We start from the raw sequence: 26,122 nt of genomic DNA on the forward strand, positions 1-26,122 counted from the left end.
ACAAAGATGTTATTTGAACATCTTATTTGAACAGATGTTAAAGAATGAACTTAGTCCTCTAGAGTTTGGGAATAGAAGCCAGAGAAATCTCCTGGAACTGTTGTATGTCTGAAGTTTTATCTTACCTGCAAATTTTGTATCCTTGTCCATAATACATCCTTTTTGGTTTGTTTTAAAATTAAAAAAAAAAAAAATCTGAGATTATTGAAACGCCAAGAAAAAACAAGCCACATTGATCCTGGGCTTGGAGAACCGTTTATACTGTTTTCCAAGAGATGCCTGGACCCTTGGCAGGGGTGTTTGTCCGCTTTGTTCTGATGTGAGCGGGCGTGTAGGAGCTGCCCCGGAGACAGATGCGACTTCACTCTCTCTGTCTTGCTCTCACAAGAGTCTTAACCTATATGGACGCATTGGAGCATGTCTGTCTTGTTTTGGGGAGAATCAAACTGCATTATTTTTCTGTTTCTTTCATTTCTTTACTTACCCAAGGGAAATTATAAGAAAATACAGAAATCATAAGAAATCAGATGAGCATTCTCTTGCCTCATTTGTATTTAATATATTTAGAATTTGAGTTCCAGTTCTTCCTCTGACATTGACGTCAACTAAATCACACATTCTGGATTGTTTTGGCATTCTCTCTGTAGCAGTGAGCAGTACTATTGCTGTTGATGTCTGGAAGGTCCCTTTGCTGTTGAACCCCCTATGGTGGCACTAGTTTCCAGTTAGCATTCTCTTCAGGCCTTTCATGGAGTTTGTTTTCATTTTGCAGATGAAGAAACATACAGAAGATCAAATGACTTGGCCTCTGCCATGTACTTGCTTCTCTCTAATTTACTGTGTTGCCTCTATTGATCTGTTACCATTTTAGTGCCTGAGAGCATTATTTTACCTTTCTCCCTGCATCCTTTCCTCATTCTCTTTAATACTATCTAAATAACTCTCTTTAACAAATTTTAAATGACTCGCTTTTTAAATTCTGTTGACTATAATAAAACAATAGTATGTCATTTCGTGTTTATTCTTTTTTTTTTTTTTTTCAGTCAGTCAGCACTCACTTTGAGCCCAGGCATAATGTTAGAGCTGAGAGTAAATTGATGAGTAAAATGCATTGCACTTTCTCAAGGAGCCCTCAGTGTAGCGGGGGAGACAGTTAGGAAAAGAGAAGAAGTTGGGAAACAATACAGTGTTACACATTTTATAACACCTTCTACAGTGTAATGTGAAGCACCATTGAGGTGCACAAAGAGGGAGCATTTCATTCTGGAGGGAATACTTGTGTTTTTTTTAATTTTTTAAATGTTTTTATTTACTTCTGAGAGAGAGACACACACAGTGTGAGCAGTGGAGGGTCAGAGAGAGGGAGACACAGAATCTGAAGCAGGCTCCAGCCTCTGAGCTAGCTGTCAGCACAGAGCCCGACGCAGGGCTCGAACCCACAAACTGTGAGATCATGACCTGAGCCCAAGTCGGGCGCTTAACCGACTGAGCCACCCAGGCGCCCCGGGGATACTTGTTTTGGAAGTAAGAGTTCCTCACGCAGGAAGAGGAACACAGGACATTTCTAGCCTGGTAGCAGCATGTGCAAAGTCCTGGAGATGTCAGAGGGCAGTGCTAGAACGTTCCAGTTTGCTGGGCTGGAGACCCTTGTTTTTTGTATTCTATGTTTATTTTCCTTGGACCAATATAGTTGTAGTATATTTAGAACAAGAATTATTTGACGATTGTTGTTCATGCTTCTCCTTCATATTATATCCTATAATTACTGGGTACTGTGTTTGTTAGTTGATGTGGGATATTAATAGGCAAATGTAACTCTGTTCAATCAGTATAGAAAGACTTTTTTTTTTTTTTTTAAATAAAAAAGAAAACAACTTTCTTGCTATCCGGGAACTCCAATTTTGTGTTACCTTGACCCTGTGTTGGCAGTTCTCTTGTATGGAACTCCGCTCTTTCTCCTTAATCAGTATCCTCTGTGATTGAGCCCGAGGGAGGAGCAAGCACCTAATTCCCTTATATTTTGATCTTTCCTAATGGCACATTGTACCAGAATCTTTAACTGTTTGGGCTTTTTAAAAAGACTTAATGAAACTAGTATTCTGAAATCAATGCCTTCGGTAAATATCTGAATGTTATGTGGTATCTTTTTTGTACCTGATGGTTCCTAGCCCAGAAATAATTATGGGGCATAGATTTTTTTGTGCGTGTGCCATAATTGTAGAGCTGAAAGGCCTCAAACAGCTATCTAAAAATTCCGTGTTCTTGTGTGAATGCTTTCTAGCTTGTGTGTACTTTGACACGATCTTACAGAAAGCTTGCATTACTGGCATTTTGATGCCTATTTTGTTTTAATTCAAGTATAGTTAACGTACAGTGTTGTATTATTTTAGGCCTCTGATGTATTGATTCAGTAATACTATACATGACTGGTGCTCATCATGATACGTGTACTCCTTAATCTCCTTCACCTGTTTCACCCATCCTTGCACCCCCTTCCCCTCTGGCAACCTTCAGTTTTTTCTCTGCATTTAAGAGTATGCTTTTTTTTGTTTGTTTGTTTGTTTTTTTCTTTATTTCTTAAATTCCCCATGTGAGTGAAATCATATGGTATTTGCCTTTCTCTGACATTTCACATACCATTAGATCCTCTAGATCCGTCCATGTTATTGCAAGTGGCAAAATTCATTCTTTTGATGGCTGAGTGATAATCCATTGTGTATAATATAACTACGTCTTCTTTATCCATTCATTTATGGATGGACCCTTGGGTTGCTTCTGTATCTTGGCTATTGTAAATAGTGCTGCAGTACACATAGGGGCACATATATCATTTTGAATTAGTGCTTTCGTTTCCTTTGGGTAAATACTTGATGGTGGAGTTACTGCATAATTGCATGGTAATTCTATTTTTAATTTTTTGAGAAACCTCATACTATTTTCCACAGTGGTTGCAACAACTTGCATTCCCACCAACAGTGTATGAGGGTTCCTTTTTCTCCATATCCTTGCCAACACTTGGTATTTCTTGTGTTTTTGATTTTAGCCATTCTGACAGTTGTGAGGTGACATCTCACCCTGGTTTTGGTTTGTGTATCCCTGATGATTAGTGATGCTAAGCATCTTTTCATGTGTCTTTTGGCCATCAGAATATCTTTTCATGTCCTTTGTTAATTTTTAATTGGATTTTATTTTAGGTATTGAGTGAATTCTTTATTTTTTTATATTACTCTCTTATTGGACATATAGTTTGCAAATATCTTCTTCGATTCAGTAGGTTGTTTTGGTTTTGTTTGATGGTTTCTTGGCTGTGCAAAACATTTTTATTTTGGTGTAGTCCCAATAGTTTAATTTTGTTTTTGTTTCCTTTGCCAGAGGAGATATATATAGAACAATGTTTCCGCAGCTGATGTCAAAGAGATTACTGCCTCTTTTCTTCTAGAAGTTTTATGGTTTTGGGTCTCCCATTTAAGTCCTTATTCCATTTTGAGTTTATTTTTGTTTATGGCATAAGAAAATGGTCCAGTTTCATTCTTTGGCATGTAGCTGTCCAATTTTCCCAACATCATTTGTTGAAGAGACTGTCCCTATTGTATATCCTTGTCTCCATTGCCATAGATTAATTGACCATAAAAGCATGAGTTTATTTCTGGGCTTTGTATTCTGTTCCATTGATCTCTATGTTTATTTTTGTGCCAGTACCATTCTGTTTTGATTACTACAGCTTTGTGTTATATCTTGAAATCTGCGATTCTGATACTTCCAGTTTTGTTTTTCTTTTTCAAGGATTACTTTGGCCATTTGGGGTCTTTTGTGATTCCATACAAATTTTAGGATTATTTGTTCTAGGTCTGTAAATATCCTATTGGTATTTTGATAGGGACTGATACAGATTGTTAAATCTGTAGATTGCTTTGGATGGTGTGGACATTTTAGTTAATATTGGTTCTCCTAACCCACAAACATGGAATATCTTTCCATCTGTTTGTGTCATCGTCTGTTTTTTTCATCACTGTTTTATAGTTTTCAGAGTATAGCTCTTTCACCTGGTTGAATTTATTCCTAGGTTTATGTGTGTGTGTCTGTGTGTGTTTTCTGGTGCAGTTATAAATGGGATTGTTTTCTTAATTTCTTATTTGTATGTAGACTGTGACAGATTTCTGTATATTTTTGTATCCTGTGACTTTACTGATTTCCTTTGTCAGTTCCAATTGTTTTTGTGGAGTCCTTAGGGTTTTCTAGACATTTTATCATGTCATCTGCAAATAGTAAAAATTTAACTTCTTTCTTACCAATTTGGATGCCTTTTATTTCTTGTCTGATTGCTGTGGCTAGGGGGACTTGTGGTACGATGGTGAATAAAAGTGGTGAGTGGACATCCTTGTCTGGTTCCTAATGTTAGTGGAAAGGCTCTCAAGTTTTCACCATTGATTATGATGTTAGTTATGGGTTTTTAATGGTGCAGCATTTATTATGTTGAAGTATATTCCTTCCAAACCTCCTTTGTTTAGAGTTTTTATCATGCATGGATATTGTACTCTGGTTTTTCTGCATCTATTGAAATGATCATATGGTTTTTATCTTTTCTGTTGTTGATGTGATGTGTCATGTTGATTGACATGCAGATATTGATCCACCATTGCATCTATGGAATATGATACCTATTTTGTTGATAAAATGAAAGTCGCAAGAGAAATGGTTTGCCAAACTCACTTACCTAGACAGTGTCAGAGATGGGTTTTGTCTCGAGTTGGCTGCTGGCCCATTGCTTTTTCACACTACCTCTAGCTGGCTTTTGTCTTTAGAAACAGAAACCTAGGTTCAAAAACTTAGTTTAGAAACTTTTAGAAACAGACACCACAATATGTTATACTTAAAAGTAGTCCAGATGTAAATTACTTATACCTATCTCAGAGGATGATCTCTTTTACTACTCAAGTTGGGAGCAACTATATTTCTCTTTTAAAATGTTCATCTCTTCACTAACATTTTTTAATATAGTAGCCATAGGGTTAACTTTATATCATTTCCATTTATTGGTTAGAGTAAAAAGTAGCAACACTGATTGGGCAGTGTTAGAAGAAAGAAATTTAAAACAGTTAAGACCACGATTGTCCCTTTGTAGGCACTTGATAAATGAGTGATAGCTGCTGCTTTGATCTGTTAGTTTTTTTTCTTATATTCATAATCATAAAGGTAATAATCAGTAGTCTGTGGGTGCTTTGTAAATTGTTCTGTAGGACACGTGCAGTTGACATGATTCCACATAACCCGCGACCGTCTATCTGGCATGTAGTATGACCTTTCAAAGAGTATATTAGTAATAAAAGTTATGTATGTTCTTTTATAAAGAATGTTGTCTTGGAAAATTGGCTTTTTCTTTCCTACATAGTCTGGCAGTGTCTCCCCCTGCTCGCTAGCCCCAGGTTTGTTAACCACGTGTTTGAGGAGGATTTATTTATTTATTTATTTTGGGGGGTCAGACTTCTAAAACACAGTGGACAAGAGTCTCTACTAAACTTCTTAAGGGCAGGATTTATGTCTTGCTTGCTGCTAGCTTCCGACAGTATAGTACAGTGCCTGGCATGGAATATGTATTACTGAATATGTTTATTCAATAAATAAGTGTTGAATGTGGGAAGAGCAGTGCTTACAAATTCACCTTTAAGACTATGCTGTAATTCAGAACATTTTGAATGTACACACTAGAGTTCAATACTTTAATTTTTAACAAAAAAAATTTTTTAATATTTTATTTAGTTTTGAGAGAGAAAGAGACAGAGTATGAGCAAGGGAGGGGCAGAGAGAGACACAGAAGTGGAAGCAGGCTCCAGGCTCTGTGTTTTCAGCACAGAGCCTGATGCGGGGCTCGAATTTGTGAACTGTGAGATCGTGACCCCAGGGTAAGCCGGACACTTAACTGACTGAGCCACCCAGGCACCCCTTAATTTTCATATAGCGTGTACATTTGAAAGGTGTACGAAATAGGAACTTACTCATTTTTAATTGTTCTATGTAGATGATAGGCAGTTGAAGAAAGTTAGATAATTTAAACTAATCTCAGTACAAAGATCTGATATTTAACATTTAAAAGCATTACTCTCTTAGAAAGGACAGTTAAAGGTTTTATTGTAGTGTTTGAGAGCAGACACAATTCCTATTCTATTGCTGCTGGTAGTAGAGGCTTTAATTAGTGTTTTAATTAACAAAAGATCAAATGGATGTTTGAGCTAGTGGTTTAATAAATGAGAAATAGAAGTGAAAGTTAAAATCCTGTTCATATTGTTAATTTCAGTAGTATTAGTATCACATTGCTATACAAGAGATTCAGTGAGGTAAGAGGAAAGTATCTTTTAAAAAGCTTTGGGAGATTTGATACAAGGAGGTAAACAGAATTGATAATGTGGTCAATTAAAAGGGCCATAGATGGATTTATGGTGAAAGAAGACCATGCAGATGGTCTTTGTCAGCCAACTTCCTTTGTTTCATGTTGTAACTTATCAGGTAATTAAGTAACTAGACTGCCTTTCAGTAGCTACTCATGGGATAGAGTAGACTGTAGCAGGCAGAAAGTGATATTCATCATTTTCTTTCTTGTTTTCTTTTCCTCACCTTCATTGGGGTATAACTGTAAGATATATAAAGTGTACAATGATTGGATCTACATATATGTAAATGAAGGTTTTCCCTTATTGAGTTAACACATCCACTATCTCACATATTTACTTTTATAATGTGTGTGTAAGAACCATTCAAGTCCTCCTCTCTTAGCAAGTTTCAGGTATATAATACAGTGTTATCAAGTGTAGTCATCATGTTATACATTAGATCTGCAAACCTTCATTTTGTAACTGAAAGTTTCCACCCTTTTACCAACCTCTCCCCCAGTCTCTGGTAGGTAACTAGTTGTCTTCTATCTGTTTCTAGGAATTCAATTTTTTTTTTTTTTTTTTTTAAGATTCTACATGTAAGTGATATGCAGTATTTGTCTTTCTGCATTTGACATATTTCACTTAGCATCATGCCCTCCGGGTTCATGCATGTTGTCACAAATGACAGGATTTCCTTCTTCTTCTTCTTTTAAATGTTTATTTATTTTTGAGAGACAGGAAGTGAGACAGAGTGCAAGCAGGGGAGGGCAGAGAGAGAAAGGGGGACACAGAATCTGAAGCAGGCTACAGGCTCTGAGCTGTCAGTACAGAGCCTGATGGGCTCGAACTCACAAACCGTGAGTCATAACCTGAGCTGAAGTTCGATGCTTAACAGACTGAGCAACCCAGGCACCCCCTGGATGTCCTTCCTTTTTAAAGGCTGAATGACTCTGTGTGTGTGTGTGTGTGTGTGTGTGTGTGTGTGTGTGTCCGTGTCCCCATTCTCATCAGCATTTGTTTTCTTTTTCATAATAGCCATCCTAATGTGTGTGAAGTGATAGGTCATTGTGGTTTTGATTTTCATTTCCCTGATTATTAATGATGTTGAACACTTTTTCATGTACCTGTTAACCATTTGTATGTCTTTTTCTGGAAAATGTCTGTTGAGATGGCTTTGCCCATTTTTAAATTGGGTCATTTGTGTTTTTTTGCTATTGAGTTGTAGGAGTCCCTTGTATATTTTGTATACTAACTTTTTATAAGATAATGTGACTTACGAATATCTCTTCCATTCTATAAATTGTTTTTTCATTTTGTTAATAGTTGCCTTTCCTGTGTAGATGTTTTTAGTTTGATGTAGTTTCACTTGGTTATTTTTGCTTTTTTGACCTTGCTCTTGGTGTAAAATAGAAAAAAATCATTGCCACGACCAATATCAAGGAACTTATCCCCTGTGTTTTCATATAGGAGTTTTAGGGTTTTTGGACTTCTACTCCAGACCTTCATTCGGTTTGAGCGGATTTTTTATGGTGTCAGTTTGGGGTCTAGTGCGTATCTAGTTTTTCCAGTACCATTTATTGAAGGAGTATCCTTTCCCCATTATGTATTCTTGATGCCTTTGTTGTAAATTGACCATTTATGCATGGGTTTCTTTCTGAGCTCTCTGTTCTGTTTCATTGATCTTTGTGCCTGTTTTTATGCCAATACAGTATTATTTTGATTACTATAGCTTGGCAACAGTAGCTTGAAAATAGAAAGTGTGATACTTATAGGTTTGTTTTTCTTTTTGCAAGATTGCTTTGGCTACTTGGGGACCTAGGGGCTTTTGTGGCACCATACAAATTTTAGGATCATTTTTTTCTATTTTTGTGGGAAATGCTATTTGAATTTTGGTAGGTTTTGCATTGAACCTATCGATCACTTTGGATACTATGGACATTTTAACAGTGTTCTTTAAATCCATGAACATGGAATATCTCTAACAGCTTCTTGGTGGAGCCTTTAGGGTTTTCTCTGTTTAACACGATGTCATCTTTTCCAATTTGTGTTCCTTTTATTTATTTTCATGCCTAATTGCTCTGGCTAGGATTTCCAGTAGTATGTTAAGTAAAACTGGCAAGAGTTGGCTTTCTTGTCATGTTCTTGCTCTCAGAGAAAAAGCTTTCCTCTTTCACTGCCAAGTTTCCTATCCTTGACCATCATTTCAGCTGTTATAATGATTAAAATAAATAGGACGTTCATATTTGAGGAATATGAAATAAATTCAAAATTCCCATTTTAATTGAAGTAAAAATTATACCTAAATTATATTGCTTTTGGAACTACGTAATTCAAATAGAGAAGACGAGAGAAAAATTATTATTCACTTATGCTGAGAAATCTTAATACAATATGAGGAATTATGGTTTGAAGGTTTGAGGTTTACTTTTAGTGTCATGTGCAGTTGATTGAAAAGCCCTTTCCTCTTATTTCCAAATAAGAAATAATTTGAAAGAAATTCTCTCCCCAGCCAACTAAGAAGCATTCTGACTTCCAAATACTGCAGACTCTGTTCACAGAATTTAGCCTGGATTTTCTAACTGTGGCTTTAGATCTTGTGTGACAGCTCCTGTCAGGATAATACATTACTCCCCGAGCCAGAGATACTTTGTGTGCTGTAGACACTCCGAAATGTTTCTACAAATAAAAATGGGGTTTTTTTTTTTCAGAAGGAAAACATCGTGTTTCTAAAGTAACATAGGTGGCTTGTCTGTTGCTGACTGGGTGCAATTCAGGTGCTGCTGAGAACTGTGTCTTCTCACTGTGCATATATGTGAACGTTCAACAGATAACTTGGGACTTTAAAGAGGTGCATACGTAATGTATATACATCTAATGTCTGGATTCACTTTAAAGTTCTCCGGGGGAAAAAATCCCCAACAACATTTGGTGACTGGGGAAGGGTTTGCGAAACAAGTGTGAAAAGTTGATATTTGTTGATAAGCTGTTTGTTGGTTCCGTGGGTATTTGTTATACTCCAGTTTCTACATCTGTGTGTGCATGAGTACAAATTCCTACAACAAAATGCTTAAAGAAAGGAGTATTAAGTTTGCAATGAGGATATCATAGTATCAAATGAATCTTAAGGGGATTCAAGAACCCACCAGTTTAAAAGCCAATGATAACATTTTAGCTAATACATTTCCTGCGTAATGTCTTAGAGAGAAAAGGAAGGTAAGAGGGAGAGAAGGATTAAAACAAAGGATAATTTAGCATATTCATTCATTGTTTTCTAGGTCACAATGCTGTTGTTAAATTATTTGCATCATCCAGTATACTTTTGTTTATTTGTTTTTTTGTTAAAGAGATTCATAAACTTCCTATTTGCTTTCAGAGCACTTTTATTAGTTCATTAATGAGGCATTTATAATACCTGGGAATTCTCATACAGATCACTAGTGACTAATTATTTAGGTGAGAAAACAGTAAAGCATACTTGACCATGATTCCTACCAAGGAGCAGACTGGAAAGGCTATGGTCCAGGTGAGGCCAGTGGTCACAGTGCAGTGGAAGTGACTTGGGTTGGGATTGAGGATGGCATCTAGCTCAGGTTCTGCTGTCTATACTAGAATGATCTACAGCAAGTTTCTGAACCTTTGAGATCTTTAGTTTCTTCCTCTACAAACTCTGAAGAGTGGAGGGAGAGCTCTTGTGAATGAAAACCTGTGCTCATAAGGCCCACCTTCTGCCAAAGCATGGAGAGTATTGCCCCGAGTTGTGAGTGGAAGGTGCTAGGCTCTTCGTCTTCTGTTCCTGACCTCATCTCCATCATGGAGGAGGGGATGGGATATAGTTAACACTGTGCTCTCAATGCTTTTACTTTTATTGCTTCTTTTTCTTGGGCTTTTGTATTTTAATCTTTCTTGCACTTAATTCTGGCATTCCAGAATAGGCGTATTATATCCAGTTAAAGTGAGTTTAGTCCTTAGTGAAGAGATTAGCGGATGCTAATCTTTTCATCTATGTACTCATCCAGTGTTTCTCACTTTCTGAAATTGGTCTGTTTGTTTTTGATGACTAATATGCCTGAATCATTGTAGACCTAAGGACTTGAGCTTGTGTCTGTAGAGGCCAGGTAGATAATATGATGAATGGAGCCAGGCATAATTTAAAAAAAAAATGTTTTTTTTTTAGTATAGTCATGTTTAATTTTCAGTTGTATAGCTAATATTTGACCTTAATCTTGGGGCCGTAACCAAGAATGGTGGAGGCTTTGGCTAACTGGAAAGCTTATGTTGTGACCCTTTTAAGCATGCAAATGCTGTCCAGCCCCACCTGATCATTGCCGTGGTGGGACTGGGTAGCATACTCCCCCTTAAAAGGTGGCGTTGGACCTGTGTTGCCAGATTTTCTAATTTTTTTTAAATTTTTTAATATTTTATTTATTTTTGAGAGAGAGAGAGAGACAGCATGAACAGGGGAGGGTCAGAGAGAGAGGGAGATACAGAATGTGAAGCAGGCTCCAGGCTCTGAGCTGTCAGCACGGAGCCCGACGCGGGGCTCGAACCCCTGAACTGTGAGATCATGACCTGAGCTGAAGTCGGATGCTTAACTGACCGAGCCACTCAGGCGCCCCTAAATGTTAAGGACAAATATGGTTGTAGGCTGTCATATTTAGGTCTATTTTATTATTTGTGGGTGAACTACCTTGAATCCTGGTTTCAGTGAATCCCTGAATGGGCGATAGATGGCCAGTTAGTGTTGGTTTGATTGTCCTGCTGCTGCTTAGGCGATGAGCAGGAGACATCTCTGCTTGTACGGTTTTTCTTATGGTGACTGAGCAACCTAGTACTCTCACTAGGAAAGGACTGAGAGAGTGTTTGGGCAACTAGGCCTTGAAAAGACAAGACTTTCTCTGTGTGCACCCCGAGGTTGGCCATGTAAAATTAGTATATTACTAAGTTTCTCTTTTCTGTAGCAGTGATTAGATTCCTCACGTTTACCAGGAAATCTGGAAAATAAACACTCCTAGTGTTCCTTAAATTGAGGAATGCATTTACCCCCTTGCTGTTCCCATCACCATTGGACCCTTTTTTCTGCCAACTCCCTCTTCCTCCTTACCCTTCCCTTTCATCTACAAAGCGTAAATTTGTGGCCTATCTGTGATAGATAATCCAGATACTGTGTACATAAAGAATCTTGTGAAAATGTGAACCCCAAATTCAGGAAATTCACCGTCTGGTCAACATCAACCCATAAACATTAACGAGAACTCATGGTAATTGATGTGTGATGTAAAGGAGTATTTTTTATAATACTCGCATATTTGGGTTTTTGGTTATATGTGAATTATAACACTATAAAATAGGTTTTAAAAAAACTCCTTAAGGGCAAGAGTTCTGTTTATTTATGCTGGAGCACATTTATAGTGTTATGAAGCTGTTGGAACCCTTAATTATGAGAGATCATTTATGACATGGCACCCCCTAAAGACTGTTATTAAATTCTGGAGGTTACTTCTATTCAGCGACAAGTTCCTTGATCTGACATTAATGTAATATAATTATTGTATAGGATGGGATCTTTAAGATGAGCCTTTCTCCAGATGGGACCCTCCTTGCTGCCATTCATTTCTCAGGGAAACTGAGCATCTGGGCCATTCCATCTCTGAAACAGCAAGGGGAATGGAATCAAAATGAACAGGTATGTCTTCTGATTATTATTATTATGAGAATGATTCTTGCTTAAGGGTGAGTACTGACAATACTAATTTCATTTGGTTGATATTTTACTGTAGCACACAGCTATTACTCGTGCTCATCATGCCAAAGCTTTAGTTAAATTAGAATATTATCAGCAGAGCAGGATGAATTAAGAATAGAGTAGCACTGTGTCTGACTTTAATTTGTAGTGCATAGTGCGGTACACTCTGTAGACTGACTGTCATCTGTCCACCCCTTCTCCTTTTTTCTCGTCATAAAAATGCAGAATGGAGATACTAATTTTGTAGCAAAAGCCAAATATGATGTGGAGGGTGGTCAGTATTCTAAAAGGGTTATACTTCTTCCCAAGTCTTTTGCAATGCTAATACAATATTGGGCTTGCTTAAGGCTTGAAGGGAGATCTCTTCACTCAAAAGATAGGTAGTGAAGATACAGTCTATTCAGTGTTTAGTGTCTTGAAATGACAGGTTTTAAGAACGAAAAGACTTAGTTGTTTAGGAACAGAATCGTCATTTGTTATCATCTAAAATCGTGATGGGCAGATAAGGCCTGTGAATGTAATGCTGTATATTGTGATAGAGGGAAGATTAAAAGAAAGACCTCAGTTAGATACAGCTTTATGTTCTAAATGTTTTACTCCTCTCATGATGAGTTAGCATTTCAGTACTTTAACCTGTAAGTACTGAAATGGTACTGTTTTTTCTCTCATTTCCCCATTCCTCTTTTCTATTGGTGTATCTTTTCACCAGTTTTGGTGGATAGTTTTATGTTTCTAAGATGGGAGCCTTTTCCCTGAATGGTCTGAACGGATTGATGTCTTTTTTCAGAATTCTTTTTAATTTCATTTCATTAGTTAATCTGAGCCATTAAAAGAATTTTGAAAAGCAAAGAGCGTTTTGTTATTCCCAGAACAGCAGAGGGAAAGGGAAACTGGCTCTGCATTTTCTTACACTTTTCGCAGACTTAAATTTGTTTTTGCTCTTCTTCTTCTCCTTCTTCTTTTTTTTTTTTTTTGTTTCAATACACAAGTTTAGGAAGGTTTTTTCCCCCTTAGTTCTTAGTCACCTTGAATTTAATTTCCTCTCCACATCTCTACCACTCTCTCTTGCACTGGATGTTGATTTGTTCTAAACAGAAGAGGGACTCCTCAGTCTTCAATCTCAGCAGCAGTATACAAGGAACATTCTTTTTCTCTCCTTGGAATTGGTAGCTAATTTGACTTATATCTTCCCTCTAGAAGTGGAGTGGATCAACTCCAAAACCATTTGTTTCACATATTTAGCCAGGGACACTGGATAATCGATCCAGAAAGGACCATGTATTTTTCATGGTTATTAGCGTATAGTATAATAGCGTATAGAGTCATTTGGGAAGACTCTATTATGTATGTGATATTTTACATTTGGGCAATTCTTTTTTCTTAGGTTTACTAATTTTCTTAAATTATTTCATTCACCTAATAGAAATATTGATCAAGTTTGAAGCACACCTATTATTTCATTTTGTTAGTACTCTAGCACACATGTAGTGTAAGGGCTATTTAGGCAATAATCATTAGTATGCTCTTTTGTTTACTGAAATTCTGGATACCCTTCTTTACCTGCAAAGATAAATTGGATTTGTTGTAATCCTTCTTGACATACACTCACCTTTTTAACTAGTTAGATATTTTTGTGTCATTAGTGGCCAATCAATATCATTATAATTCACTACTCTCATTAATGTTTTTAATTTTTGTGATTTTTTTTTTAGAGATTCTATTAAAGTAACTTAAAAATTGTTTAAAAATCTTGATTGAGTAAATAAATATAAATATTCCCATAGTTTAGAACAGGCCATCAGAAAAGTAATGGGGAAGGAAAGGAAGGAAATTGGAAAATGGGAAAAGGGGTTTGGTGGGAAGAGAGAGGAGTTGATGGCAGCAGTTGGTCTCCTGTGTTTTCGTAGTGAGACTCTTGAAACTTGAGAATCGAGAAGGGCAGCTCATCAAGAGTTGCTGTGGACTGACTGTTCAGTGAGCAGCCTGGCCTCTCGGGGCTCTGGTTTAGTGTCCCCAGTCTGCGGAAACTGTCTGTTGATGTAGCTTGATTCTCAAGCTAGTTATAGCTTTTATTATAAACTGACCAATTGTTAGGGTACCATGTCTGTGTTTTCAGATCGGGTTGCTCTATATTATTTCCCTCGAATGCCTGAGCAAACTAGGAAAAATAACAGGTTTTGGGGCTCACAAAACTGAAGACCACAGACCTGGTTGCCATTACTGGAGACGGTTTGTAGGTGGTAGAGTCCTTTGCTGAGGGAACTGTGGCTTAGTGAGAACTACTGAACCTAATCCTACCTTTACTGCTATTTCTGCTGCTGCTCAGCATGCCGCCTTGTTCCCTGGTGCTTCCCATCCTGGGCAGGTGGGAGTCAGCCCCCCACTTCTCCTGCTGTAGCGCAGCACATGGGAAGACTGTGGCTGAATAGGACAGATTCTGCGCCGAGACTCCTCGTTTTAGTCTCAAAAGAAATTTTGTCCAGAGTTTATAATAAAGACTTTAATTTCATCTATTCTTTTTTTTTGATTCTAATGTTGTGATTGAAATGCAAACTCATTTGTCTACCTGGATCATTATACTGCTTCACACTTGCTTCCTGAACTTTCCTCTCCCTGCTCCTTGCTTTTGTCCAATCCTTACTGCTATTCTTTTGGAACTTCATTCTATCAAACAAATTCTTGTGAGGCTTCATCATTTTCACAGAAAGAACACTCTGTTGTTTTTGTATGTTTGTTTGTTTTTATTTTTGATACACTTCTTTCAGGATTATGTGGCTCAGTGAGGTCATGATTCATATAGATAGTTTTCTTGTAGCTTTTACAAAATGTACTATAATAAACCTTCAATTATTATTTATTGAGCGCTTACTTTGTCCCAGAGTTATTTAGCAAGTAAGCAGTAGAGTTGAGATTTTAGAGAGATTTCATCTCTCTCTGACTCTGATGTACGTGCTCTTCCCATGACCCGGTGGGAAAATAAATACATTTTATAAAAGGTGGAAAACATATTTATTAGACTTTATTTATTTGATCTTTTAAAGAACAGAGACAGATCCTTTTTCCCAGTGAATAGAACACAGATTTCTTCAGCGTTCTCAGATGTGTGGAGTTCTTGAGCCAGTTAGTATGTACTGCCAAGACCTGGCGTAAATAATTGACATAGCTTCCCGCTGGTAAACCTATAAGTTTACAATAGATGTGTACAGTGCTTGTGAGGTGCTGGGAGATGATGTGAGAGTGGTAGCTCCTTGTTCAGCAAAAAGGGTTTGAAAAACTATACTTCGCTTGAGTCTTTCACCTGTATTCTGGGAGTTCATCGCATTGGCTTGGCCATTTGGATTAACTCCCAGGATACAGGTGAATATCCTATATCCTGGATACTACATGAAGGGAGTCCTCAAAATCTAGTGTACTACAGTAAGTACTATAAAGCTTGTGTGTAACAGTTTTATAAGGAGTAAGCTGCTACTATAGTCATAATAATTATAAAATAATAGAGTTCATCTCTTCACTGAATCTTTACCAAGTTTTAGAGAATGCGGTAAGTCCCAGTCCTTGCCCTCTAGATGTTCATAGTCTTGCAAGGGAAATTATAAACAAGTCAACAAAGTAACATGTTAATATTATGAAAAGATAAGCTCAGAGGAAAGACTCACACTCCAGTTGGGGGGAAGGATTGTTGGGAGTAAGTAGCTTTGGTTTACTGAGTCCTGACTGTCCACCCTGTGTGATAGGCATCTATTTCAGTTGCTTCACTACAGTCCTAGTAAGTAACAAATGTTTTTGTATTTTAATAGATGGGAATAGTGCTAAAAAGAAGTAAACTTGCATCGCTGCATTAGAATCAAGATTCTGGTTGGACTCAGGTTCTCGGACTTCATAGGTTAAGCCTTTGTTTCAGAGTATCTTCTGTAGCCCTTATGTTGAGAGAGCTTGACTTTTTTTTTTTTTTTAAGTTATTTATTGACAGAGAGAGAGAATGAGAGAGATAAGAGAGAATGAGAACCAGCTGGGAGGGGCAGAGAGGGGAACAGAGGATCCAAAGTGGGCTTGTGCTGACAGCAGCGAGCTCGATGTGGGGCTCAAACTCATGAACTGTGAGATCATGACCTGAGCCGAAGTCAGATGCCCCTAGATCTTGACTTTTTCATCTGGGCAAGTTAGGTACTAGTGATGATATTAATGGAAAACAGGGAGAGAGTCCATGCAGTTTACGTGAATGACGCCTTCTGGGGTTGAGCATTCGTTATGCACAGACACTGATAACGTGAAACTATTAGTAAGTCATATACCAAATATATTGGTGTCATTTTGTGTACTCATCACTGGCTGAGCCCTTAAACAGCTGCCCCTTTCTCATCCATCCTGCAATAGTCAAGGGACCTTGGGTCAGCCTGAGGGGTCTACCTGTCGTTATGGCTGTTCTAGGAAATGAAATGGCCAAGCCAATATGTATAAAATAGATTATATGGTCATATATAGTGTATAGCCAGCTTATAGTTTTAGCTAAAACATGGCCTGAGAAGAAACTAGAGTTACTATTGCCCTGTACAACCTTAGCCTCTTTTACCAGCTCATCTGGGGCTTTCTTCATGTAATTCGCTACTTTGTTAGTTTTCATAATATGGTTTGTGTGATTGAGTATTTTCTCTATAAAATCTAATGATTAAAGATAGTTGTGGAAGTGCCTCTTCTGATTTACTTCCACCCAGTTTTGAGTTGATTAAATACTTCAGCTTTCATTGTCAATATGAAAATCCATCTGGCTAGAAATCTGTGCGTATTAAGGTCTGTTCATGTCTAGAATATAGTGAAATTGCTAAAGTGATTTTCATCTCAAACATTTCCCATATGTTATGTTTATATATTTCCATCTCATTTTTGGCCTTAATTTTTGTCTGAAGAAGTTTTATTATTTTTCTGTTTGTACTTCTGTTTGAAATAGGAAAGGTAAGTTTCGTTTCTCCTACAGTTTTATTTGCTCTTTGCCACAATAGTGGGGATTGGACCGATTTTGTTAAATGGCTCAGTCAATGAAGGATAAGTGAGAAGATGACAGTGAATGTGATTAATCTTGACATAATCCACAGCTGTCCTCACAGCTTCACCCAACTGTGAGCTCCTGGAGAAAAACCCTGAATGCACGTTTGTTCCAGGGGCCTGACATAGAGCTTGGCATGGAAAATACTAGAAATACTAGGAAGTGTTTGTGGAACGAATCAGCAGTTGAAGGGCTGGCTTTATCCTGTTGGAGGCAGCAGCCTTCATTATGTTTAGCTTCTAGCTGTTAAAGGGAGCCAGCAATTAAAAGTCCTCACTCTGAAGGAAACCTCATTGTAGGCATCACCGTAGGGTGTTGTCTGTCGTAAGGTGGCGTGTCACCCAAAGTGGAGTGACATGGAGGCTGCATCTCAGAACATATCAACATGGCAGGAGGAGCTCACCCCTGGTGTGCTTTTACAGGGGCCATGGGTGCTTGGTCTTCCTGCCCTCGGAGCACCAGCCTACAGGGTATGTAGCAGATAGCATAAAATATGAGAGAAGCAGCGGGAATATCAGCTCTTTTTTTTTTTTTTTTTGGTAAATTCCCTTTACCTCTTTTGCCCATTTCTCCCGACCCCCACAACTACCAGTTTGTTCACTGTATTTATGGGTCAGTTTATATTTTCTCTCTTTGCTTCATGTTTTAGATTCCACATATAAGTGAAATCATATAGTATTTGTCTTTCTCTGTCTGACTTATTCCACTTGCATGATACCCGTGCGTGTTGCCATGTGAATGACAAGATCTCATTCTTTTGTATGGTTGAGTAATATTCCATCATACGTAGACACCACATCTTTTTTATCCATTCATGCATCAACGACACTAGGTTGCTTCCGTGTCCTGGCTGTTGTAAATCATGTTGCAGTGAATATATGGGGTTCATCTATCACTTCAAACTAGTGTTTTCCTTTTCTTTCTTTGCTGGTAAATGCTTAATAGTGGGATTACTGGAATGTGTGGTTTATCTATTTTTAATTTTTTGAGGAAACTTCATACTGTTTTCTACAGTGGTTGTACCAGTTTGCATTTCCACCAAGAGTGGAAACAGCCCCTCACCAACATTTATTATTTCTTGTCTTTTTTCTAGACATACTAACTGGTGTGAGGTGATAGATCTCATTCTGGTTTTGATTTACATTTCTCTGATGATGAGTGATAATTGAGCATTTTTTTTCATGTGTCTATTAGCCATCTTTTTGTCTTCTTTGGAAAAATGTCTGTTTGTGTCCTCTGCCCATTTTTTTTAAATGTTTGTTTATTTCTGAGAGAGAGTGAGAGAGACAGCCTGAGCAAGGGAGGGTCAGAGAGAGAGGGAGACAGAGAATCTGAAGACACGCTCCAGGCTCTGAGCTGGCTGTCAGCACAGAGCCCGACGTGGGACTTGAACCCACAAACCGTGAGATCCTGACCTGAGCTGAAGCCAGATGCTTAACCAACTGAGCCACCCAGGCCCATTTTTTATATTCTACCATTTTGGTTTTGGTGTTGGGTTCTGTAATTTCTTTATATATTTTGGATATTAGCTCCCTTTTGGATATACTATTTACAAATAACTTCTCCCATTTACTAGGTTGCCTTTTCATTTGGTAGATGGTTTCCTTTGCTGTGCAATGTCTTTTATTTTGGGGTAGTCCCAATAGTTTCTTTCTGTTTTTGCATCCCTTGCCTGAGGAGACCTGTCCGTAAATAGCTGGAATAGGATGAAGGGAGGCAGTGGGCACGTCCGCTTGGAGAGTAGGGAGGTACAGCTGTCAGGGTCGTGGGCTGGAAGGCCACCCCGGGCTCAAGCACAGTCCGGTTTGGGCTTCTGCCTTACATATGCTGTGCAGATAGTTTCATCCAACTCCCACACAGTGTGAAGGTAAACACTTAGTTCAGATATCTAGAGGGAATCTGCTGTGTTCACCCAGAAAAATGAATGAAGTGCGGGTACATATTACAACGTGGATGTACCTTGAGAACCTTCTGCTACTCCGGAGAAGCCAGACACAAGCGGTTACGTGGTATATGAATTCATGTATATGCAATATGCAGAATAGGTAAGTCCACTGAGGCAGAAAGCGGCCAGGGCTGAGGGGGTGGGGAGTGGGAAGACACGGCTTAATGGGTCAGTGGTTTTGTTTTGGATTGAAATAAATGTTTTGAAACTAAATGGAAGTGACAACACTGTGAATATACAAAGTGCCACTGAATGTCCCTTTTTTTTTTTTAGAATTTTTAAATGTTTTTTTAAATTTATTTCTGAGAGAGAGAGAAAGAGAGAGACAGCGTGAGCAGGGGAGGGTCAGAGAGAGAGGGAGACACAGAATCTGAAACAGGCTCCAGGCTCTGAGCTAGCTGTCAGCACAGAGCTCGACGTGGGGCTTGAACCCATGAACCATGAGATCATGACCTGAGCTGAAGTCGGACACTTAATGACTGAGCCACCCAAGCGCCCCCAAATGTTCCTTTTAAAATTGTTAATTTTACATTCTGTTAATGTTAGCTCAACAACAGAAAACGGCATTGTGAACCTCATCTTTTCCCCAAAACCCCAAGACAAGCAAAGTTGCAGATAATTAGGATGGATATCCTATACTTTAGTTAAACTGACCTACTTTTTTTCTGAATAAATTTAGTAAATATAAATGTAAATATATATATATATGTGTATATATATATATACACACACACATATATATATATTTAACCTGTGTACTTTTGTTCTTGCTGTGTTTTATGACTGGAATGTCTTCCTCTGCCCATTTTCCATATTAAGACCAGATTTTATCCGGTCTTAAACGTATAGCACCAAGTATCGTACTTCCTTTACACACGGCTTGATCGCCCTTTGTCTTTCCCAAGGTCATATTCAAAATGATCTCTTCAACTGTGAAGACCCCTGCCACTTTTATCTATACCTCTTTTGGGGCAGTTGTTGTATTTGAACTTGGGTTATAGTCACACCTGTTTCTTAGCTCTCTACCTCCTTGAGTTGTGCGGCCAGTAATGTATGATTTCTTTTCCTTCTCACAGTGTAAGTGCACAGTGTTTGTTGACTAAGTAGAAGAAGAAACCACATTTTTGAGAGAGTTGAGGAATACTTGTACTATGTCAGCTAATTTTCCTATAGCTTCGCCATTCTAATTAGAGTGCAGTGATTTAAAAGAGTAATTCACTCCCGGTGCGCCTGGGTGGCTCAGTTGGTTGGGCGTCCAACTTCAGGTCATGATCTCTTGGTTCATGGGTTCGACCCCTGCATCAGGCTCTGTGCTGACAGCTCAGAGCCTGGACCCTGCTTCGGATTCTGTGTCTCTCTTTTTTTTTGCCCCTCCCTCTGCCCCTGTCTCTGTCTCAGAAATAAACACTTAAAAATTCATTCTCTTATTCAGCATTTAGCTACTGTGATGGGTGAGTCCTGGGAGTACAAAGACGACGCTGCCAGAGTTCTGGCTGCAGGAGAACACCTCTTCATCTTTTTTTTTTTTTTTTTTTTAATAGTTTATTGTCAAGTTGGTTTCCATATAACACCCAGTGCTCATCCCCACAAGTGCCCTCCTCCATGCCCTCCCTCCCTCTCCCCCACTATTTTCCCCCCTTCTTCTCCCCCACGGTCCTCTGTTAAGCTCCTCCTAATCCTCCTATACGTGCAAACATATGATATTTGTCCTTCTCTGACTGACATTTCGCTCAGCATAACACCCTCAAGGTCCATCCATGTTGCTACCCATGGCCAGATTTTATTCTTTCTCATTGCCATGTAGTATTCCATTGTATAGATAAACCACATCTTTTTGATCCTTTTTTCTGTTGATGGACACCTAGGCTCTTTCCATGTTTTAGCTATTGTGGAGAGTGCTGCTAGGAACATTGGGGTACATGTGCTCCTATGCATCAGCATTTCTGTATCCCTTGGGTAAATCCCTAGCAGTGCTATTTCTGGGTCATAGGGGAGTTCTACTGTTAAATTTTTGAGGAACCTCCACACTGTTTTCCAGAGGGGCTGTACCAGTTTACATTCCCACCAACAGTGTAGGAGGGTGCCCGTTTCTCCACATCCTTGCCAGCATCTAGAGTTCTCTGATTTGCTCATTTTAGCCACTCTGACTGGCGTGAGGTGGTATCTCAGTGTGGTTTTGATTTGTATTTCCCTGATGAGGAGGGACGCTGAGCATCGTTTCATGTGTCTGTTGGCCATCTGGATGTCCTCTTTAGAGAAGTGTCTGTTCATGTCTTCTGCCCATTTCTTCACTGGGTTGTTTGTTTTTCGAGAACACCTCTTCATCTTGTGTTTAAAGTCGAATTCACAGGAGACGTCCATTGTTAAAGCCATCTTCGTGGAGCAGTCTAGTCCCAACATGTCTGAAAACTGACCCTCGTACACTGACGCTGCTTGCTCATGGTGCTCTTTCTCATCGGTAACTCTGATGAAGACAGGCCGACCTTGAATTCTCAATGTACTCATACCAGTGAGAAGGTTTCTTTTGAAAAAATTTTGAAAATTTCATGTTAAATTTCATTGTGATCTGTATGTACCTAAACTTCCCTAAGGCAGAGTCATCATTGCTGTTGTTTGTGGGGCTCACAGTGTTACTGTGTCCTCTACTTGCGTGCTCCTGAATGTCAGCGGGGAAGCACATGTGTCATCATCTGAAGGCGGTGTGCACACAGGGGCCGTCATCTAGATGCCCTAACATCCTCTGAAGTGCCCTATAAATAATCAAATAAGATTTCAATTTACTCGGTTAGTTTCAGTAATCTATACCTTCTTGTATTCTAGATCTTTGGAAGTTTATTATCTTTCTTTATGAGAAAGTAAACCAGGACAATCTATTTCTTCTGTTAGTATATAAATGGGCTTTTATGGTAACATTTTGGATAAAGTTTAAAGAATTCTATCTTCTGTTCTCAGTGACTGCTCTGAGTGATTTATCATAGAAGTAGAGATCAGGAAGTTCTTTTAGGCCATGGAAAGAAGTATCAATTTTAATACTCTGAAGGCTTAGGCACTGAGAAGTTGTTAATAAAATATATATTAGATGAAAAAGCACATTTTGACTTAAATATAGCATTACTTTTTTTAGGCTTGGGATTTCAGATAGCCAAATGATTTTTTGCTGGTCTTTTCCCATACTGTTGTAATTCTGAAGATAATTAATAATTAACAGTGAGCCATCAGGGGGTCCGGAAGTGCGTTCATCTCCGTCATTGTGTGGTAGTCGAGGGAGACTGACCTGTCATCACCTTCTCGAAGGTGGGCATTATGTTCCATGAAATGAGAATATGAATGGAGGCAACTTGAGAATTGCATGGGTGTATTTTTTACTTCGTAAAGTAGCCCCAGGAAGTTAGAACTGGGGGTAACACGGAGGTTGCAGAGTCTGGTCTTGGAGCCGTGGGGCCCAAGGCCTGGAGGGGTCGCTCAGCAAGCTGCAGGAGCAGGACTTGGACTGAGGCTTGTGTTTATTCACCGCAGCATGGCTGTTCTCCTGGAGTGTGTGTGTGTGTGTGAGCGTGTGTGTGTGTGAGCGTGTGAGCGTGCGCAGAACTAGTGTTAGTGTGTGTTGGTGTCATCATGAACTGCATACTCGCTCTCCTCCTGTTCCTGCGCCCTCTCTTTTCCTCAATAACTTGAGTTCCCGTAGTTCCAGTGTACGAACAAGGTTATTAAGAGGAATGGATTTCAGCTCCGTGTAACATGACCAAGGGATTGAAGGAAAGCACCATTCCCATTCTTCGTTATTTCAAAAAATCCATAGTTGTTAGTGATGCTCTCATAATTTCCTTGCACTGTTGACTCAGGAAGTCCTGTGCATATTTTTCATGTTTAGCCAGGCTATGACGACCTTAATCCTGACTGGAGACTCTCTCCTGAGAAGAGGAAAAAAATCAAAGGTGAGTGGTGTGAAATACGATAATTAAAACCTTATGAGACAGTAATTATATGATAAAGGTGCTCTTTAGATGATATATGTAGGAGATGAAAACAAATCTTTTTCTTTTTACCCTCCAAGTTTCTCTGGCCGGGGCCCTGTAAAATTAGATTCATAAAAGATTAACAGGAGAAAAACAAAGCCGAAGTTACTAACTGCATGTACGTTGGGAGGACCCAGAAATGAATAACTCCCAAGGGTTGTTTGGAAATTGGTTTTTTGTAGCGTCCTAGCAAAGGAACAATAAAATTAAGTGATGAGACAAAGAAAAAGAACTTGGAGTTTCACACATTTCTGTGTCTTAAAATATTTCTTATGTCAAACTGGCCTGTTTTGAGGTGGCAGCGCTGGTCTCCTTCAAAAGTTTAAGAGGAAATCAGCATTGGGGCACCTCGGTGGCTCCGCCAGTTGGGTGGGACTCTCGGTTTTGGTCAGGTCATGACCTCTTGGTTCTTGGTTCTGAGCTCCGAGTCGGGCTCTCTGAGTCGGGCTCTCTGCTGACAGTGTGGAGCCAGCTTGGGATTCTCCCTCTCCCTCTCTCTGCCCCTCCCCCCTCAAAAATCAATAAACGTTAGTAGTGAAGACTGTTATATGTCTGTCTCAAATTTTTATTAAGTGTATGATTCTCTCATATTGTCTGTCTGAAAAGGGGCATGTGAACATTTTCCAAAACCTTTTAGAACCTTTATGATATGAACGCTTCATACATATCAACCTTCCAGCCTGTTTTGTTGAAAATGGTGACCTATATATGTAGATTTTTCAGTTTTTGAGAGGGAAGACCTAAAAATATTTACTACTCCTGCATCCTTAGAATTTTGGACTTTGACAAATTGTTGGAACTCAGATGTTTATTAAATAGGTTACCATTTTGTAAAAGTTTGGGTGATGACTTCTAATTTCTTTTTTCTTACTGAGCACGTTTAGGGCCCAAATATGACTTTTAAATTGATCATTGGATTGCATGTGTTGTATTTAATGCACATCGACAGTTGAGCTTGTGTTGATTTACTTTTCCCCATTAGATAGAGAGTCTTTTTACCCACTGATTGATGTAAATTGGTGGGCAGCTGGCGCAGTGACTTTGGCTCGCTGTTCTGGTGCTTTGACCGTTTCGTCAGTGAAAACGTTGAAGAATTTACTGGGAAAATCCTGTGAGTGGTTTGAACCATCACCTCAAGTCACCGCGACCCATGATGGAGGATTTTTAAGTTTGGAGGTAATGCTTTCCCTTTAGGAGCAGCTCATGTGTCAGAAAGAGAACCTGTATTTCACCCAAAATCCAAGCACCTGATTTATTTTTTAGTGATTTTGTCCATTATTTTTATTCAAGTATCGATAAACATTTGATTTTCAAATTTTAGCTAGCCCATCATCTAATCTTGTCTTTAAAAACATAACCCTGTGACTGGAATCAGAGATCCAGTAAGAGTAAAGAAGGACCTTTTGGTGAGTCAGTTAAAATATTTGCGCTGTAAAAGAAAGAAGAAAATCGAGTCATTTTGCTCTTTAGAAAAACATTTTTTCTGCACAGACATGATAGATTTTGTTCTTTTTCTTAGATTAGATATCTTGAAATGTAAAAGGTATTCCTACTCAGATATAGTCTTTAATAAACGATTTCCCGGAAGTTGGGGAATTTAAAAATTCTGGTTCTTTTAGTAAAGAAAGCTTGTTTGTCATGACAAAAGACTTGAATAGAGAGGCTAGTCCTGTAAAGTTCTGTTTTGGTCATTAAAAATTCTAAGTCTTTCAAGGGTAACGACCTTCAATAGCTTTCACTTCAGTGCAGATTCACAAGTATTTTTTTTTTAACCTCAAAATTTGTAACTGAGTCTACAGATGTGATTTAAAGAGAACCATGGCTTAAAATCTAAGCCAACTCTGTTAAGTCTGGAATGAAAGTTATCTTCAACAGTCAGGCTTTCTGACTCAGAACTTTGTGAAGCTGTTAGACATTTTTTTTTCCCCCAAAAGGAGGGAGGGAACGAGAGGTAGTCTCAGTAAAGCAAATAAAAACCTTCATGTTCATTTTCTAAATAGATGAAAACCTGTTTTTCTACAGCAGGTACAATAGTACCAAATTGAAGAAATTAACATTCTTTTAATTTCCCTAAAATAATTGCCAGGCATATATTTGGGGGATCATATTAATGAGCTGTTACTAAAACAGGCTTTAGTTTTGGAGATCTGGAGCTAGTAAGGCAGAAGATCTTTCTGGAAGTGTTGATGTATATACTGTTTGTCGTTGGGTTCCTTTGAAGCTTATTCTTCATCTTAATCCTGTGGCTTATGTAGTACATCCAACCAGAGTAGAATTAAAAATATTTTTCTCATTAACTGTACAGCTTGCCTTTAGCTCCTCACTACTAATTTAACATTTCCCTTTTCAATTTAGTGTGAGATTAAACTTGCTCCCAAACGATCTCGTTTGGAGACCAGAGCTGGAGACGAAGATGAAGGTGAAGAGGAGTCTGATTCTGATCAGGAAATATCTGCCAAGGCTCGCTACTTCGGCTACATAAAGCAGGGCCTGTACCTGGTGACCGAGATGGAGCGATTTGCGCCCCCGCGGAGACGCCCACGAACCGTTACTAAAAACTACCGCCTCGTGAGTTTGCGCTCCACGACTCCGGAGGAGCTTTATCAGAGAAAGGTGAGGACGTGTCCTCTACCTGTTGGAGTTTGCGGGCATCCAGACTTTATTTTATTTTACTTTATTTTATTTTTTATTTTATTTTATTTGAATGAGAAAAACTAATTTTTTTTAACAGAAATTTAAAGAGGGATTGGCCTATCATTGACCTGTTAGAAATGTCGGTATTACAGAGCTTTCGAAAATGATGCTGGTTTTTGTGCCTGAGGAATCCAAGTAAAAGCAGTAGATAAAAGGTGGATTCACGGAGACTGATTGTCCACTTGGTGGATGAGCTGGGTCTTTGCTGCCCTTCATGCGGCCTTTAGCTCTCACCTTATCTGTGTTCAGTACAGCTGTGTCCTAGGTCTACAGATGGGGAGGGAAGAAATGCAGACTTGCTTTCTAATCAGGCAT

General features: G+C 38.7%; 1 protein-coding gene across 1 annotated transcript in view; it reads left to right on the forward strand.

Moving 5' to 3' along the window:
* Nucleotides 1-26,122, forward strand: part of NBAS (NBAS subunit of NRZ tethering complex) — a 93,983-nt gene that overhangs the window by 55,396 nt on the left and 12,465 nt on the right. Inside the window, exons 12-15 of the mRNA XM_039218316.1 lie at nt 11,923-12,051; nt 22,969-23,032; nt 24,096-24,289; nt 25,469-25,726. Coding sequence (XP_039074247.1) covers nt 11,923-12,051; nt 22,969-23,032; nt 24,096-24,289; nt 25,469-25,726 — 645 coding nt within the window. The remainder of the gene's footprint in view (nt 1-11,922; nt 12,052-22,968; nt 23,033-24,095; nt 24,290-25,468; nt 25,727-26,122) is intronic.

This window comes from Hyaena hyaena, unplaced genomic scaffold (assembly GCF_003009895.1).
Source record: "Hyaena hyaena isolate Hyena2069 unplaced genomic scaffold, ASM300989v1 scaffold_748, whole genome shotgun sequence".
Taxonomy (NCBI): domain Eukaryota; kingdom Metazoa; phylum Chordata; class Mammalia; order Carnivora; family Hyaenidae; genus Hyaena; species Hyaena hyaena.